At 41.1% G+C, this 17,794-nt stretch overlaps 1 protein-coding gene across 1 annotated transcript; it reads left to right on the top strand.

Moving 5' to 3' along the window:
• The first annotated feature begins 10,345 nt into the window (after nt 1-10,345).
• LOC110305448 (olfactory receptor 2AK2-like) lies at nt 10,346-11,266 on the top strand. Its single transcript, XM_021177437.2, has one exon. It carries the CDS (start codon nt 10,346-10,348, stop codon nt 11,264-11,266), a length of 921 nt encoding a protein of 306 aa, XP_021033096.1.
• Nucleotides 11,267-17,794: the final 6,528 nt, after the last annotated feature.

Raw genomic sequence — 17,794 nt, 5'->3', positions numbered from 1 at the left:
CATAGCTCTGAGTGCCTCCAAAAAGAAACTAGAGAGAGAACACACTAGCAGCTTTACAACACACCTAAAAGCTCTAGAAAAAAAGGAAGCAAATTCACCCAAGAGGAGTAGACGGCAGGAAATAATCAAACTCAGGGATGAAATCAACCAAGTGGAAACAAGAAGAACTACTCAAAGAATCAAACAAACGAAGAGCTGGTTCTTTGAGAAAATCAACAAGATAGATAAACCCTTAGCTAGACTCACTAGAAGGCACAGGGACAGCATCCTAATTAACAAAATCAGAAATGAAAAGGGAGACATAACAACAGATCCTGAAGAAATCCAAAACACCATCAGATCCTTCTACAAAAGGCTATACTCAACAAAACTGGAAAACCTGGACGAAATGGATAAATTTCTAGACAGATACCAGGTACCAAAATTAAATCAGAATCAAGTTAACGATCTAAACAGTCCCATATCCCCTAAAGAAATAGAAGCAGTCATTAATAGTCTCCCAACCAAAAAAAAGCCCAGGACCAGATGAGTTTAGTGCAGAGTTCTATCAGATCTTCAAAGAAGACCTAATTCCAGTTCTGCACAAACTATTCCACAAAATAGAAGTAGAAGGTACTCTACCCAACTCATTCTATGAAGCAACAATTACTCTGATACCTAAACCACAGAAAGATCCAACAAAGATAGAGAACTTCAGACCAATTTCCCTTATGAATATTGATGCAAAAATACTCAATAAAATTCTCTCCAACAGAATCCAAGAACACATTAAAACAATCATCCATCCTGACCAAGTAGATTTTATTCCAGGGATGCAGGGATGGTTTAATATACGGAAATCCATCAATGTAATCCATTATATAAACAAACTCAAAGACAAAAACCACATGATCATCTCCTTATACGAGGAGAAAGCATTCGACAAGATCCAGCACCCATTCATGATAAAAGTCTTGGAAAGATCAGGAATTCAAGGCCCATACCAAAACATGATAAAAGCAATCTACAGCAAACCAATAGCCAACATCAAAGTAAATGGTGAGAAGCAGGAAGCAATCCCACTAAAATCAGGGACTAGACAATGCTGCCCACTTTCTCCCTACCTATTCAACATTGTACTTGAAGTCCTAGCCAGAACAATTCGACAACAAAAGGAGATCAAGGGGATACAAATTGGAAAAGAAGAAGTCAAATATCACTTTTTGCAGATGATATGATAGTATATATAAGTGACCCTAAAAATTCCACCAGAGAACTCCTAAACCTGGTAAACAGCTTCGGTGAAGTAGCCAGATATAAAATTAACTCAAACAAGTCAATGGCCTTTCTCTACACAAAGAATAAACAGGCTGAGAAAGAAATTAGGGAAACAACGCCCTTTTCAATAGTCACAAATAATATAAAATACTTTGGCGTGACTCTAACTAAGGAAGTAAAAGGTCTGTATGATAAGAACTTCAAGTCTCTGAAGAAAGAAATTAAAGAAGATCTCAGAAGATGGAAAGATCTCCCATGCTCATGGATTGGCATGATTAACATTGTAAAAATGGTTATCTTACCAAAAGCAATCTACAGATTCAAAGCAATCCCCGTCAAAATTCCAAATCAATTCTTCAACGAATTAGAAAGAGCAATCTGCAAATTCATCTAGAATAACAAAAAACCTAGGATAGCAAAAAATCTTCTCAAGGATAAAAACCTCTGGTGGAATCACCATGCCTGACCTAAAGCTTTACTACAGAGCAATTGTGATAAAAACGGCATGGTACTAGTATAGCAACAGACAAGTAAACCAATGGAATAGAACTGAAGACCCAGAAATGAACCCACACACCTATGATCACTTGATCTTTGACAAGGGAGCTAAAAGCATCCAGTGGAAAAAAGACAGCATTTTCAACAAATGGTGCTGGCACAACTGGTGGTTATCATGTAGAAGAATGGGAATTGATCCATTCCTATCTCCTTGTACTAAGGTCAAATCTAAGTGGATCAAGGAACTCCACATAAAACCAGAGACACTGAAACTTATAGAGGAGAAAGTGGGGAAAAGCCTCGAAGATATTGGCACAGGGGAAAAATTCCGGAATAGAACAGCAATGGCTTGTGCTGTAAGATCGAGAATTGACAAATGGGACCTCATGAAACTGCAAAGCTTCTATAAGGCAAAAGACACCGTCAATAAGACAAAAAGGCCACCAACAGATTGGGAAAGAATCTTTACCTATCCTAAATCAGATAGGAGACTAATATCCAATATATATAAAGAACTCAAGAAGGTGGACTCCAGAAAATCAAATAACCCCATTAAAAAATGGGGCTCAGAGCTAAACAAAGAATTCTCACCTGAGGAATACCGAATGGCTGAGAAGCACCTGAAAACAATGTTCAGCATCCTTAATCATCATGGAAATGCAAATCAAAACAACCCTGAGATTCCATCTCACACCAGTCAGAATGGCTAAGATCAAAAATTCAGGTGACAGCAGATGCCGGAGAGGATGTGGAGAAAGAGGAACACTCCTCCATTGTTGGTGGGATTGCAAGCTTGTTCAACCACTCTGGAAATCATTCTGGTGGTCCCTCAGAAAATTGGACATGGTACTACTGGAGGATCCCGCAATACCTCTCCTGGGCATATATCCAGAAGATGTTCCAACTAGTAAGAAAGAAACACGCTCCACTATGTTCATAGCAGCCTTATTTATAATAGCCAGAAGCTGGAAAGAACCCAGATGCCCCTCAACAGAGAAATGGATACAAAAAATGTGGTACATTTACACAATGGAGTACTACTCAGCTATTAAAAAGAATGAGTTTATGAAATTCCTAGGCAAATGGTTGGACCTGGAGGGCATTATCCTGAGTGAGGTAACCCAATCACAAAAGAACTCAAATGATATGTACTCACTGATAAGTGGATATTAGCCCAGAAACTTAGAATACCCAAGATAGAAGTTACAATTTGCAAAACACATGAAACTCAAGAAGAACGAAGACCAAAGTGTGGACACTTTGCCCCTTCTTAGAGTTGGGAACAAAACACCCATGGAAGGAGTTACAGAGACAAAGTTTAGACCTGAGACAAAAGGATGGACCATCTAGAGACTGCCATATCCAGGGATCCATCCCATAATCAGCCTCCAAACGCTGACACCATTGCATACACTAGCAAGATTTTGCTGAAAGGACACTGATATAGCTGTCTCTTGTGAGACTATGCCGGGGCCTAGCAAACACAGAAGTGGATGCTCACAGTCAGCTATTGGATGGATCACAGGGCCCCCAATGGAGGAGCTAGAGAAAGTACCCAAGGAGCTAAAGGGATCTGCAACTCTATAGGTGCAACAACATTATGAACTAACCAGCACTCCGGAGCTCTTGACTCTAGCTGCATATGTATCAAAAGATGGCCTAGTCGGCCATCACTGGAAAGAGAGGCCCATTGGACACGCAAACTTTATATGCTCCAGTACAGGGGAATGCCAGGACCAAAAAGTGGGAGTGGGAGGGTATGGGGGACTTTTGGGATAGCATTGGAAATGTAATGGAGGAAAATACCTAATAAAAAATATATTAAACAAAAATAGTAGGAGATTTACCACAGGGGGATGGGAACTCTTCAACCATGATCATTTCTTGTCAGATTTATATTGTCAGGCATTTCATGCTGTGGAGATAACCTTATTGAGCAGAAAGTGGATGCTTATGACAGAAGACAGACAGAGAAAGCATGAGAGAGAGAGAGAGAGAGAGAGAGAGAGAGAGAGAGAGAGAGAGAGAGAGAGAGAGAGAGAGAGAGAGAGAGGTTTTTCCCTTCAAAATAAAAGAACATTAGAACCAGTGTTTTTAAACTTCCAACTGTGACTGCTAACTCGAACAAAAATTTTGAGCATTTATACTGAACCCTATTTTAAATGCTTTACTTAAATGGAATGCAGACAGCAGTTCTAATGAAACACATGTTCTGTACATGTTTAATTGTGGATGAGAAACTAGTTTTCCCAGAAGGAGTGAGACAGAACTTCTGAAAGTCACAACCTTCATCAGGTAGCCAGATCCCTGGAGACATCCAAAGGATTTGCCAGGGTTATAAAATGACAGCTTTTTATTTCAATTCTAATTTCCACTCAGGATTTAGTGCTGACTGAAGGTCTATTTATATAAGGCGAAAGTAACAGCTTCCAAATTCACAGAACAGGCATAGTTCCTAAAACACGGTTGAGATTAGAGGCAATGGGAATGTAGCCTTTCTACTTCAGATGACTTGGCTCAGGTGAATACATCCCTCAGAACACATCACTTTCCTTTCCTATGTCTGTTTGGTAAAAATTGTTCACAAATATCATAATTTCACTTAAAAGGTCATTGAGGAAGGCATGGGTATACTATCTAGTAATGGAGTCTCAGTGGGATGAACTGTGAGGAAGCTAGCCTTTGCAGGTCTTTTTCCCTGTAAACATCCCAGAGAGAAGATTTATCTGCAGCAAAAAGTCTGTGTAGACCACAGTCATTATTGTGGTTTATGCTAGGATACAACACCCTGCCCATATCCCTAGAACTCTGGAGGAAAGGGTCCATCATTCTCTGCCATGTTCAAGGCTCAGGTGAGTGGGGACCAGAAGGTTGGTTCCCAGTGCATCCTTCAACTGTCAAGGAGCCCTGCAGCCAGTGAAGTATTGAAATGAAGCAGAACTGAGTGAGGATCCTCCCCTGCTGGTTCAGGTACGTCTGACAGTACCTCTAACTGCACGCTGCATCCTTTTCTTCTTGGCTCATGTTCTGATTTAGATTCATTCCAGGCTAGAAGCATTTCTAGGTATTGCTTTAAAAATATGTGCATTGTGAAAGTGTGTGCAGCCAGGTTACCCAGGCTCTGAAGAGCGTAACCATCTCATAGTTTTAAGGATGAGAGCTGGGGATCAATGCTCCTGCATCCGAGCACAGGAATGGTAGTCCAATGAATTCTCCCCTGATGGAGCAGGACCTGACAGAGTCACAGGCTTCCTTCTTGGGTATTATGGAAATACATCTCTTTCTTGTTTAAACCTCAGTTTTTAAAACAAGAGTAATCATATTTTACCATATTCCTGATATGCAGAAGAGTATATTACATGTCTAAAATACCATAAATATTTTATAATACATAGTACATTTAATTCTACTGTTGACTTGATTTTTTTTAACTTTCCTGTGAGAAAATTGCTATTTCCATGTCCCTAGTTGCACCATTTGTCCAGGTCCTGGGTGCCTTTGTGAGTTACTGTCCATGGTTAAACCATTCTATGGTAGAATGACTGGCACATCTGTGTTCAAATTCACACTAAACATACAGGCCAGTGGTACAGACTTGTGTGAACAGTGAGGCTCTCGGAGAGAAAAGGCAGTGCTGTAGTGGAGACATCTCCAAGCTGCTGCTCATTTTGTTGACAGTGAACTCCTTGCTGAGTTTGTGAAAATGGTCAGGAAAAATCATCTCTCTCTCTGTGTAAGGTCTGGGATTGACAAGCAGTGAAGTTCAAATGGACAGGGCTGTGTGTGGCTGAACTCATGCTGCTGGACTTAGCTGTGACCTCGCAGGCAGATAGTTCTGCATCAGCACTCTAGAGCTGTAGGACGGGACCCTGAAATGTGCTTATCACGATTGTAAATGTGGTGTTAGACTGTTTCTCAATTTTTTTAAAATTCATTTTGATTGTAATTTACAAATCATTGAGGTAGAGTGTGTTGACTTGTTACCTGGTAAACTTCAGGTCACTAATTTACTCTATGTTGAGTTCAATTACTCCATGTAGGACTAGGGATTTAGTTCATCAGAACCTTGTTTGCCCATCCTGCAGCAAGCCTCTGTTTGATCCAGAATTTCATACTATGGGTGTGATGGTGCACACTTGTAATTCTAACACATGGGAGACAGAGTCAGGAGGATAACAAGATTGTGATTTTATGCTTGGCTACATGGTGTTCCAAAACCAGCATGAGCTAAACAAAGTTGTGTCAAAAAATTAAATTAGTCTTTTTTCAGACCTTCATCAGATAAAAGAGGTGATTATGACATGAATCCCTCAGGTGCGGCTCAGGATGTACCTGCTGCTCTGGGCTTCTCAAAACACCACACCCTTTACAAAGGAAAGATCCATTTCTGAAGTGTGTTGTATGTGAAAACACCTGAAGCTCAAGCAATCAGCTTCTGAAGGGGAGATTTCAGGATTTGCTGCTGCCGCTGCTGCTGCTGCTTACGTGGGCTGTGTTTTTTCTTAAGAGGAAGAGAAACCTGACTAGTTTATTTTCAACACACTCAACCAGCCTCTGCCCTCATGTGTGGTGAAGGGAAAAGAATGGCAAATGTGGTTTGTCTAGCTCCAGAGACTTAGAACACACAAGAGCTGATGGGCTCAGTGTGACTAACATGTCTGATCATCCAAGATCAAGGCACCGTGGTACAGGACCATCATCCTAGGGCTCAGAAAGTAGAAGCAAAAGGATTGCAGGTTCAAGACAAGTGTAGATTAAACATCAAGATCCTATCCAGTCTGCGTCACAGAACAAAACCTTGGAGATCAGAAAAAAAAAAAAAAAAAAAAAAAAAGGTCCCATGCTGAGAAGTGGTGTGGCACTTGGTTAGCATGTTCAGTGTCCATAGTTGGACCCCCAGAAACACACACCCTAGAGAGGGGAGAAAGGGAGGGGGATGGGAGAAGGGAAAGGGCAGAAAGAATATCATGGAAAGCATCCTAGAAACGCATACATTGTGCAGTGACAGACATCATGATCTAGGGCTGACTCTCAGACACTGAGAGCATTGGGAGAGTGTTATCACTAAGAATCCTGACAATACAGGAGCAAAGTGAAAGCCTGGGATAGTTTTGCATTTCCTCTCCATGGCAGGAATGGTGGGGAGGCATGGGGTTAATTCCACAGCCAAGGGAGACACACAAGGATGGACCAGAAAGTGCCACTGTGCTTCTCTGGGGGTTGCTACCATTTGACACTTGCAGTCATGTAGCCTATTCACCACACTGTGAGCAGCACACATTGTAACTGTGCATATGTGTCTAGGTTTTCCATACAAAGCCTGTCACTGCTGCTCTGTCCTGGGTAGTGAGATGGTAACATCAAGTCATGGCCTAAAAGCTTCTTTATAAGGCCCTGATCAGTGTCCCAGATGGTTCTCAGAAAGCAACCTCATCAGATCCCAGAGTCGTTTTGTTCTGAGAATCATGGACTCAGGAAACATCGCCACGTGTTTACTAGAAGTGTGAAACTATCAGCTCACCAATAATCTATGTGCATGAAGAAAAAAAGTACCCCAGGACACAACTGAGTATATTATCAGCCTAATTTGTCCTTGGTAATTTCATGAGATGACAATCAGACTTGTCATCCTCTTCCCTTCACCACAAATGAGGAAATAAGTTTGAGAAATGTTTTGAACATTACCTCATCAGGTTTTTCCACCCCTGAAGACACAACACAATCTGTATCAGCAGGAGTATCACACACACACACACTCACATGAGCACACACGTGTGCACACATCCATAGATACACAGACTTTCACACACATACATATAAATACACACACATACTGTCACACACATGCACACACACACATACACACACATAACTTTTCTTAATTTTTACTTCATCCACACTAGAATTATTTTCAGTATGTATATCTTTCAAAGACAAATGCAAATACATTATAGTAGCCATGGCATGATCATTTCAAATATTTGAAAAATGTTTCTCATTTTTTGTTGCCATTTTTTTTACAATAGGAAAACTTTATTTTTCTATTTTATTTTAATTAGGTATTTTCTTCATTTACATTTCCAATGCTATCCCAAAAGTCCCCCATACCCTCCCCCCCACTTCCCTACCCCCCCCCAACTCCCACTTCTTGGCCCTGGTGTTCCCCTGTACTGAGGCATATAAAGTTTGCAAGTCCAATGGGCCTCTCTTTCCACTGATGTCCAACTAGGCCATCTTTTGATTCATATGCAGCTAGAGACAAGAGCTCCGGAGGGTACTGGTTAGTTCATAATGTTGTTCCACCTATAGGGTTGTAGATCCCTTTAGCTCCTTGGTTTACCATTTTAAGAGCTGTTTTCTCCCTGTTTTCATTTATTGTTTGAAATTTCATGCAATACACTTTTATAATTTTTTTTACCTCCGAAACTCCTGTCAGATCTTCTTCAACCTCCCTACTTACTCCCATTGACCTACACACCCAACACAATGTACATTCTATTAAAAAGAAAAACCAAAACCAAACAAATAAACGAACAAAAAAAAAAAAAACCTCACAGTAAAAGCAGAGTCCAACTGGTGTTGCCTGACCACACCTAAGAATGGCAGTTGTCTTTGCTTTATGTAGCAGCTTGGTACAATACTAATAACCGCATAGCTCATGTGCTCTATATTACATCGTGTGTGCATTTCAAGGTGACATTCTCTCACAGATGTTTTATTCTCTCTCATCTCTTCCATAAAATATTATATGGGAATTTACTATGACACCCTATTGACAGCACTTTGAACACCCATTGTCCTCATTTTTCTTTCTGAACTTTTAAGAGTTTATGGGTCACAGTTTGAGATTTGGAATCTTGAAGTTGAAGTTCATTACTAAAAGAACCATCTACTGCCACAGAGTCTGTGTATGTGAGACCCAGTCTGGCTTATGTAATACTCAATCTGTTCTCACAGTAATATTAAAGTATAGCTTGCCTATGATTGGAAGTGTGTTAACAATGTGGACTGTTTCAGGCTACTACAAAAATGGGAAAAGGGTGAGAAAAAATTCTTTTGCTTTAATAATTCCAATTTATACAGTTGGTCTGTTTTGTGTTTGCAAGGTCTTTTTCCTCACATTTTAATTCTCAAAACAGTAAAACATTTCAGCCACATGGTAATACTTCCATGATATTGTGTTTCAGGAATAGTTACTACCCATGGTCAGATAGTCAAGGTCAAATACATGCCAAGAAATAAAACTATTTCAGGCCATTTCACCAGGTATCTAGAAGCACTTGTTACCAAAGCATCATTCCCTTACAAATACAGGGAAGCCCAGGTTGGTGTCAGGACACAACAAAAGTTTCAGTTCTATAGATTTCATTTAAAAATCTCTACACTGTAGCTCAAAAATAAAAAGCACTAAGTCAAATTCAACCAAGTGATTTTATTTTATTTTATTTTATTTTATTTTATTTTATTTTATTTTATATGGACATTTGGTCATATGCAACACTTGTATATCTAGTACCCATGGAAGCCAGAATAAAGCATTAGATGCCCCTGGAGGAGGAGTTACAGACAGTTGCAAGCTGCCATGAATGCACTGGGACTTGAACCTGCGTCCTCTATAAGAACAGTCATTGCCCTTACCTGTTGAGCCATCTTTCCAACACTAACCAATTGATTTCTTATGTCATTGTACCTTTTCCATGTTAATTTTACGAAATAAATTAAACTCATAAGGACTGCAAACTTCTTCAGGTAATACAAGACCCTTAATTCCTATTTATGACAAAAATTGAGAGGTAAAATAAAGAATCATTAAAAGTTAAACTGTCCTATAAAGACTCTATGCCCCAGTGTAGGGGAAAGCCAGGGCCAGGAAGCAGGAGTGGGTGGGTTGGTGAGATGGGGGGAGGGGGAGGGGGAGGGAGAGGGATAGGGAGAGGGTGTTTTTCAGAGAGGAAACCAGGAAAGGGAATAACATTTGAAATGTAAATAAAGGAAATATTTTTAAAAACCTACAAAACCATTATACTGTATGTGATCAACTCTGCTCTACTTGATCAGAAATGTGAGAGAACCCAGAAAATATTCTCCCTGCTAAAGATCTAAGCTCTAATTCCTCAAGGAAGAGAATCTACTGGTGGGAATATAATTTTTGAAAGCAAAGCAGATAAACAGAGTAATTTCTCTTTTGCCTTTTAATTTAACTGTCCTGAAAATTTGCTTCCATTTCCATATTTTAAGTTACAAGAACATTGAGACAGAAGAGCTTGCAGACATCAAACATGAGAAATGACAGGGGGAGGGAAAGGGTCCCCTGGTTTAATACATGTACTCTACATGGTCCCATTGAAATGTAAAAGTCTTACATTAGAATGTGTAACTATTACCCGTTCTGCAAAAATAGAATTAGTATAAATAACCAAAAGGACTGTTTTTCAATAAATGAAAGCATAAAACACAGGATAGAGAGCATGTCCTAGAGCAAATCCAAAACTCTATCCCATGTAATAATTGTCATTTCCTCCTCAAGGACAGTCCTCACCAGGCCATGCCCTTTCCACAGTGCATCTGCTCTGATGGTTCAGTCTAAGCCATGGAAACAGGAAACCGCAGCTGTGGGACAGACTTCACCTTGGTTGGTCTTTTCCAGGATGGACACATGGACACCTTCCTCTTCACACTGATCGCCATCCTCTTTGCAGTGGCTCTCATGGGCAACATCACACTGGTTGTCCTCATCAGACTGGACCGAAGACTCCACACCCCCATGTACTTCCTCCTCAGCCAGCTCTCCATCATCGACATGATGTACATCTCCACCACTGTACCCAAGATGGCAGCTAACTTCCTCTCAGACACCAAGGCCATTTCCTTTCTGGGCTGTGTGATTCAAGCCTTTGTGTTTATGACCCTGGGTGGATCTGAAGCCCTCCTGCTGGGCTTCATGTCCTATGACAGGTATATAGCCATCTGCCGACCCTTGCACTACCCTGTGCTCATGAGTAGGAAGATCTGCTGCTCCATGGTTGCCAGTGCCTGGAGCAGCAGCTCTGTCACTGCATCAGTGCACACAGTGTATGTGTTTCAACTTCCTTTCTGTGGCTCTAGGATGGTTAACCACTTTTTCTGTGAGGTTCCATCTCTCCTGCCACTGGTGTGTGAAGACACATCCCAGTATGAGCATACAGTCCTCGTGAGTGGACTTGTCATTCTGCTGCTCCCCTTCCTGGCCATCCTAGCTTCCTATGCTCGGGTCTTGGTTGTTGTACTCCAGATGGGTTCAGGGAAGGGACAGAGTAGAGCTCTGTCCACCTGCTCCTCACACCTGACTGTGGCCAGCCTGTTCTATGTCACCACTCTCTCCACCTACACCCAGCCACACACCTTGCATTCTCCTGGAAGGGACAAAGTGGTGGCTGTGCTCTACTCAATCATCACCCCTGTTCTGAACCCATTTGTCTACAGTCTGAGGAACAAGGAGGTCATAGGGGCCCTGAGGAGACAAATGAGATGAAGGATAATGACTCAGGACTTTGGGTCACCCTGTGGACTCATACAGAGGCTGGTCTTGGACACTCTCTGGGATGATTTTAGGATTGATATTCTTGGGGAAGCTCACTAGCTTGTCTCACTGACTGAACAAGAGCACGTAACCATCCAGTTGATGATCTGAATCTAAATGTTGGTTCTGAGAGAGATGGACAGGCTTTGTCCCAGGCCCTAGCATCTCTGGCTGCCTGTCAGCCTGGGTTGGCTTTCCACAGAACTTTCTTTTCTTTGGCCCTGATGCAAGGAACTATGGCTTCTCCGACTGTGGGAGCCTGTACATTTGCCTGCTGTGCACTTGTCTTGCTCTGGAAACTCTTTCTGTAGTTTAGGAGTACAACTGTACCTATGCATGAATTTTGCAGAAATCTGGAATATTTTATTGGTTTTCTTTTGCAGATGCAACTGTTATATAATAATGTGTCTGTGTCTCTGTGTGTGTGTGTGTGTGTCTGTGTGTGTGTGTGTGTTTTATAATGTGACATATTTTAAGGTCAATTCTGAAAGAAATAGGAAGGGAGCCAACGTAATGCTTGCCTTGATGCTTGTTTGATTATTACCACATGAATGAGATTTCCAAGCTCTCTAGGCTCTTTAATGATGTCTTGCTGATTCCTTTTGTTAATACCATTCCCCAAATTCACTATGACTTTGTAATAAACATCATCAATGGATCTGTCTGACAGAATGCACTTTGTCTCTTTCCACGCACACCTCTATGTCGATCTCCCATGCTTAAATTTATGTTGATCACCCTTGCTAACTTATGATAAGGACATTTAGAAAAACAGACCCAGAATGGTTCTGCTTTAAAAATCTGTAGACAATGTTTGCCTTTTGTCCGTGGCTAATATACAATAAATGCTAAAAGCAATAATGTTATTTCAAGAAACTTTCTGAATATCTTTTAAGAACAAGATTATATGTGTGTGTGCATGTGTATGCATGTATGTATGTATGTATGTATGTATGCAGCATTTCTATGTAGTCCTGGCTATCCTGGAGCTCCCTCTGTGGACCAGAATAGCCTCAAACTAGTGTTGGGAATACAGCCAGTGATTGTCAGTGTGTACAGATTTGTTTGTTTGTTTTTTCAAGACAGGGTTTCTCTGTGTAGCCCTAGTTGTCCTGGAACTCACTTTGTAGACCAGGCTGGCCTCGAACTCAGAAATCTGCCTGCCTCTGCCTCCCAAGTGCTGGGATTAAAGGCGTGTGCCACCACCGTCCGGCTTGCATGCACAGATTTTTAAAAAGACAATCACTGGCTTTTGTTTTCGTTTTAAGTTGAAGTCACAGATGCTTGTGAGCCACCATGTGAATGCTGGGAATCAAACCTGGGTCCTCTGAAGGAGCAGTCAGTGCTCTTATTGTTGATATATATATATATATATATATATATATATATATATATATATATATACATATATATATGCTAACACTGAATTACTTGTCATGAGATATATATATATATATATATATATATATATATATATATATATATATATATGTATATATATATATATATTGTGGGGCTAGAGAGGTGGAAGAACCATTAGTAACACTGGCTGCTGCTCTTCCAAAAGACTTGAGTTAAATTGCCAGCACCCATGTGAGACAGCTTACAACTCTCTGTAACTGCACTTCCAGGGTGCCTTGGGCCTCTGACTCCAGGAGAACTTATGTGCACATATCCATATCCACACCACATTTTAATAATAATAATAATAATAAACTGGTATGAAATATATTACAGAGTCATTGTTGCTTCTTTGTAATTAGTAGCAATAATTAAAGTGATAAATTTAATGAAAATAGAAACACCTGTTCTGTCTGTTGCCTGTCTGTGAAATCCCATTCCCATACCCAGCTTCCATGTCAGGCCACAGTGAGGGAAGATATGCCTAACCCTGTACAGAGATTATACACCATGGTGGGCAGATACCAAGGGTGCCCCAAACTCTCAGAGGAAAAAGGGATGGTGAAGAGGGGTGAATTGTGTGAAGAGGGACCAACAAAGGGAAAACAATCAGGATGTAAAAATGAATAAATAAATGGTAAAAAAAATGAATGTACTCCACAAGCTGTGTATGTATACATGTGTGTACATGATTTATTATATACATATTTTATATACTATATATAAATACATACATGTCTATAACAGTAATCATCAATAAAAGAGGGTTATCAAATTGAAAATTGGAAATGTGGATGAGGTTTGAGAAAAGAAAGAGAAGAAAAATAACATTACTCTATTTCACTTAAAAATATAGCGAAATTTTAAAGTGAAAGGGACTTAGCTAGAGCTACCCTTCAGAGGATGGAAATAGTGCCCCCAAAAGACCTGGGTAATTAATAGAAATCTAAGTGTCAGGCCTTCCACAAACTGTCTTAGTTTTCTATCTCTGTGACAACACACCATGACTGTCACTAGAGAGATGGCTCAGTGTAAGAGCACTTCCTGTTCTTCCAAGGGTTCTGGGTTCAATTTCCAGCTCACAACTGCCTGTAACTTTATGTCCAAGGTCCTTGACACCCTCCCACCAATGAAGATAAACTAAAAGTTTAAAAAATAAATAGGAATTGCATCCTCCATGAGTGACTTGCTTTTGCTCTTTTATCTTCTTATCATTAATGTGGTCCATAAACTCACTCTAAATTGAAAGACGGGTTGCTAAGTACCTCAATACTCTCACCTCATGTGTCCCCATGGCTGTAATTTGAGGGTGATCTGTCCCTACAGATCCTATATTTGAATCTTTGGTCCCCATTGGCAATAATGTTTGGGTAGATTTGGAACTTTTATCATATGGAACCTCAGTGAGCTGGGTCACTAGGGTAGGTCCTGAGGTTGTGGACCCTGGCCCCACTTCCTGTCCTGTGCTCTGCTTCCTGAGTGCAGCTGCAATGTGATCAGCCAGCCTCCTGTCCAAACCATGCAGTCCCTACTTGCTGCCATGTTTACCATCTTTTCCACCATATTCCTCTGAGACTGCGAACCAATGAAACTTTCTCAAGGTGCTTTCTTCGAGGTAGTTTATCACAGTACCAGGGAAAGAACGTAGTACAGAAATTGATATCAACTAGCAAAGCCCTGGCTGGGAAAAACCTTTACATTGTAGTTCTTGAGACTCTGGAAGTGTCTTCTGACTGAAGTGAAAAATTTAGGTCTTTAGGATAGAAAAGCCCCAGTGTACTGAAGCAGAGCTCACTGCAACATTTAGTGGAAGCTCAGAGATAAGAACATTGAGAGAAATGTGGGCAGTGGACACCTAGCTTATGACATTTCAAAGGAGAACGAAAACTCTACCAGGAAGTAGGTAGACACCAGCCATTCATGTGATATTGTGGCCAAGATTCTGGCTTCATTATGCCCATGTCCTGAGAACTTGAGTGATGTCAGATGTACGGATGATTGACTATTTCGCTTGGCAGAGGATAGGTGTGAGAGCAAGCTTAAAGTTTAAACAATGTACACACAGGGAAGCAGCTGTAGTTGTTGAAGAGGTTAGTGCCATGAAACTTGGTGCTAGGCACAGTGACAATAAGAAAGTATCTTGATGTCAAAACCCTACCCATCATAGGCTCCAGTATGTAAAGATGCAAGATTACATGAAACAAGAAAGGCTGAACTGAGTTCTTGCTCCTTTACAACAACTACCTAGGAAATGCTTCCCCAGGGTCACAACTGATGCAGCTGTGGTCAGGTGGGAGACAGTGCAGTCAGGCTCCATGCCAAGCTGGCAGCAGATCTTGGCAGAACTATCCACAGGGAACTGAATTTGAAGGACTCGTGAAAGATGGACTGGGGGAGGGGCATGGAGAGCAGCTGAGGTCAGGCAATGTGTGGTGGGGTCCAAGTCCCTGCATGCAGCTGTGAAGGTGAAGCCTAGATTGCAATGGAGACCCCAGGATGTTGGAGATACAGAACTGTGGGTCATTGACAAGGATAACTGCGCACATGGTGAGGAGCAGGTCCAAAGGCAGAGGCTATGTGTGCTACAGGCAGCCAAGCTGGAGCAGTGGGGCTACCTAAGCCTTTGGAACAGAATGGATTTCAAATCCTAGATGCCAGACATAGACTGCAGTCTTTGTTGTTGTCTCTGCCGGGTTTTGGTCATACTGTGATCTGATCTTTCCCTAGTATGCCTTCACTCCTCTCCTTTAGATAGAGAATATGTGTTATATACCTTATATATTGGAGATCCTAAAACTTTATTCATTTATTTATTCATTTATTCATTCATTCATTCACTTTATGTCTCACCTTCTACTCCCATGCCCCTGCTCACACAGTCTCTTCTCCCAATTCCCTCTCCCCTTCTCTTCTGAGAAGGAGTAAGTCTCCCTGAGTACCAGTCCAACCTGACAGATCATATCACTGCAGACCTGGGCACATCCTCTCCCAATGAGTTCAGACAAGGCAGCCCAATTAAGGGAGCTGGGTTCACAAGCAAGCAACAGAGTCATGGGCAGTCCCTGCTCCAGTTGTTGGGGAACCTGCATGAAGACCAAGCTGCATATCTGCTACATATGTGCTCTGGTTTAGGGAGTGGCTAAGTCCAGTTAATGAGTGGATTTCCTGCAGTGTCTGTTGTTATGCTCCCATTTTGTTTCTGATTTGTTAATTTGCATTTATGCTTTTTAGTTAGGTTTTTTTTTATCTCCTTGATTTTCTCAAAGAACCATCTATTGGTTTCATTGATTCTTTGAATTGCTTTCTTTATTTCTAGAGGATTTATTTCAGCCCTGAGTTTGATTATTTCCTGCCATCTACTCCTCTTAGGTCTATTTGCTTCTTTTGTTCTAGAGCTTTTAGGGGTGGGGTTAAGTAGCTAGTATAAGATCTATTCAATTTCTTTATGAAGGCATTTAGTCCTATGAACTTTTTACTTTGCACTGCTTTTACTGTGTCCAAAATTTACTGTGTATAATTTTGAGTATATTGTTCCTTCATTTTCATTGAATTCTGTGGGCTAAAAAATGGGGTCGTGCATCTGGTCGCTATAGGCCGAGGTCACTTGTGGAGGTGGATGCTAGAGTTTGACTGCATGCACCCCACATGCACCGCCAGGTGGGCATCAGGCTGTGAGAAGCCATAGGACCCTGCTCTGAAGGTAGGGAGGCACAGTCTGAGGTCTCTACAGACCTGCCGGAATTGTACTTGACCTTTTTCCCTTCCAACTTTTAATATTCTTTCTTTGTTCTGTACACTTAGCGTTTTGATTATTATAAGGTGAGAGGATTTTCTTTTGTGGTCCAATCTATTTGGTGTTTTTGTATGTTTATAGCCATCACTTTTATTAAGTTAGGGAAATTTTCTTCTATGATTTTGTTGAAGATGTTTCTTGGCATTTGAACTAGGACTCTTCTCCTTCTTCTATTCCCATTGTTCTTAAGTTTGGTCTTTTCATAGTGTCACAAATGTCCTAGATGTTTTGTGTTAGAAACTGTTTAGATTTGGCATTTTATTTGACAGGCATATCAATTTCTTCTATCATATCTTCTACACCTGAGAGTCTTCCTTCCATCTCTTGTATTCTGTTGGTGATGTTTGCGTCTCCTGTGTGTTCTCTTTCCTGGATTTTCCATTTCTAGGATTGCCTCAGTTTGTGTTTTCTTTACTCTTCTATTTCCATGTTTAGGACTTATTAGTTTTGTTCATTTCCTTAACTTGTTCGATTGCAATTTTCTGAATTTCTTTATATTTATTTATTTAGTTCCCTTTAAGGACATCTATCTCTTTGATCTTACTTTCCTGTATTTCTTTATAGGACTTATTTGGACTCTTTAAAGACCTCTATCATCTTCATAAGATTAGACTTAAGGTAATTTTCTTGGGCTTCATGTGTGTTAGGACAATCAAGGATTGTGGTAGTAGGATATCTGGATTCTGGTGGTGCCATACTACCCTGGCTTTTGTTGATTGCTGTCCTGTCCAGCAGGACTTAGTTATTCCATGGGTGGAGGAGGACCAGGGCCTGAAAGAGAAATGAGAGGAGAAAGGGAAGCGAGATCAAGCAAAGAGTTGTCACGGTCTGTTTAATGAAGGATAGGAGCCTGATTATAAGCACACAGTGAGAGAAAATAGGGAGCGGTAGAGAGGGCATAATAAAATACAGAGAAAGGGATGGACATCTGGGGCAGATGCTGATTACAGGCTTCTTGCAGCTTATCTTGGAATGTCAGCCCTGAAACAGTCCCGGGCACCAAACGGAGACATGGAGGAGGAGGTGAAGCTGCCTTAATCTAAGCAGTTCTAGGCGCCAAGTGGAGACATGAAGGAGGGGGTGAAGCTGGCAGTCTCAGGCGCCAGGTGGAGGCAATGAAAGAGGGAGTGACATAATTCCCTTCAAAGGGTCAGCCGGATCTTTAGGGTGAGAGTTACTGGCAGGACCTAGTTTCCTACAGTTTGGTCTCTCAGATTGGTTCTTACATTGGTCTTTAGCCATCTGGTTGTCCCTGGTATTAGCAGGCCTGGTAGTCCCTATTGGCA

Source organism: Mus caroli, unplaced genomic scaffold (genome assembly GCF_978045245.1).
Source record: "Mus caroli unplaced genomic scaffold, Mus_caroli_1 scaffold_13, whole genome shotgun sequence".
Lineage (NCBI taxonomy): Eukaryota > Metazoa > Chordata > Mammalia > Rodentia > Muridae > Mus > Mus caroli.
The sequence above is the reverse complement of the archived record's forward strand: the minus strand, read 5'-3'. Positions and strand labels throughout refer to the sequence as shown.

What these genes read in the sequence shown, in the direction of transcription:
- LOC110305448 (XM_021177437.2), top strand. Translation starts at nt 10,346, where the DNA reads ATGGAAACAGGAAACCGCAGCTGTGGGACAGACTTCACCTTGGTTGGT.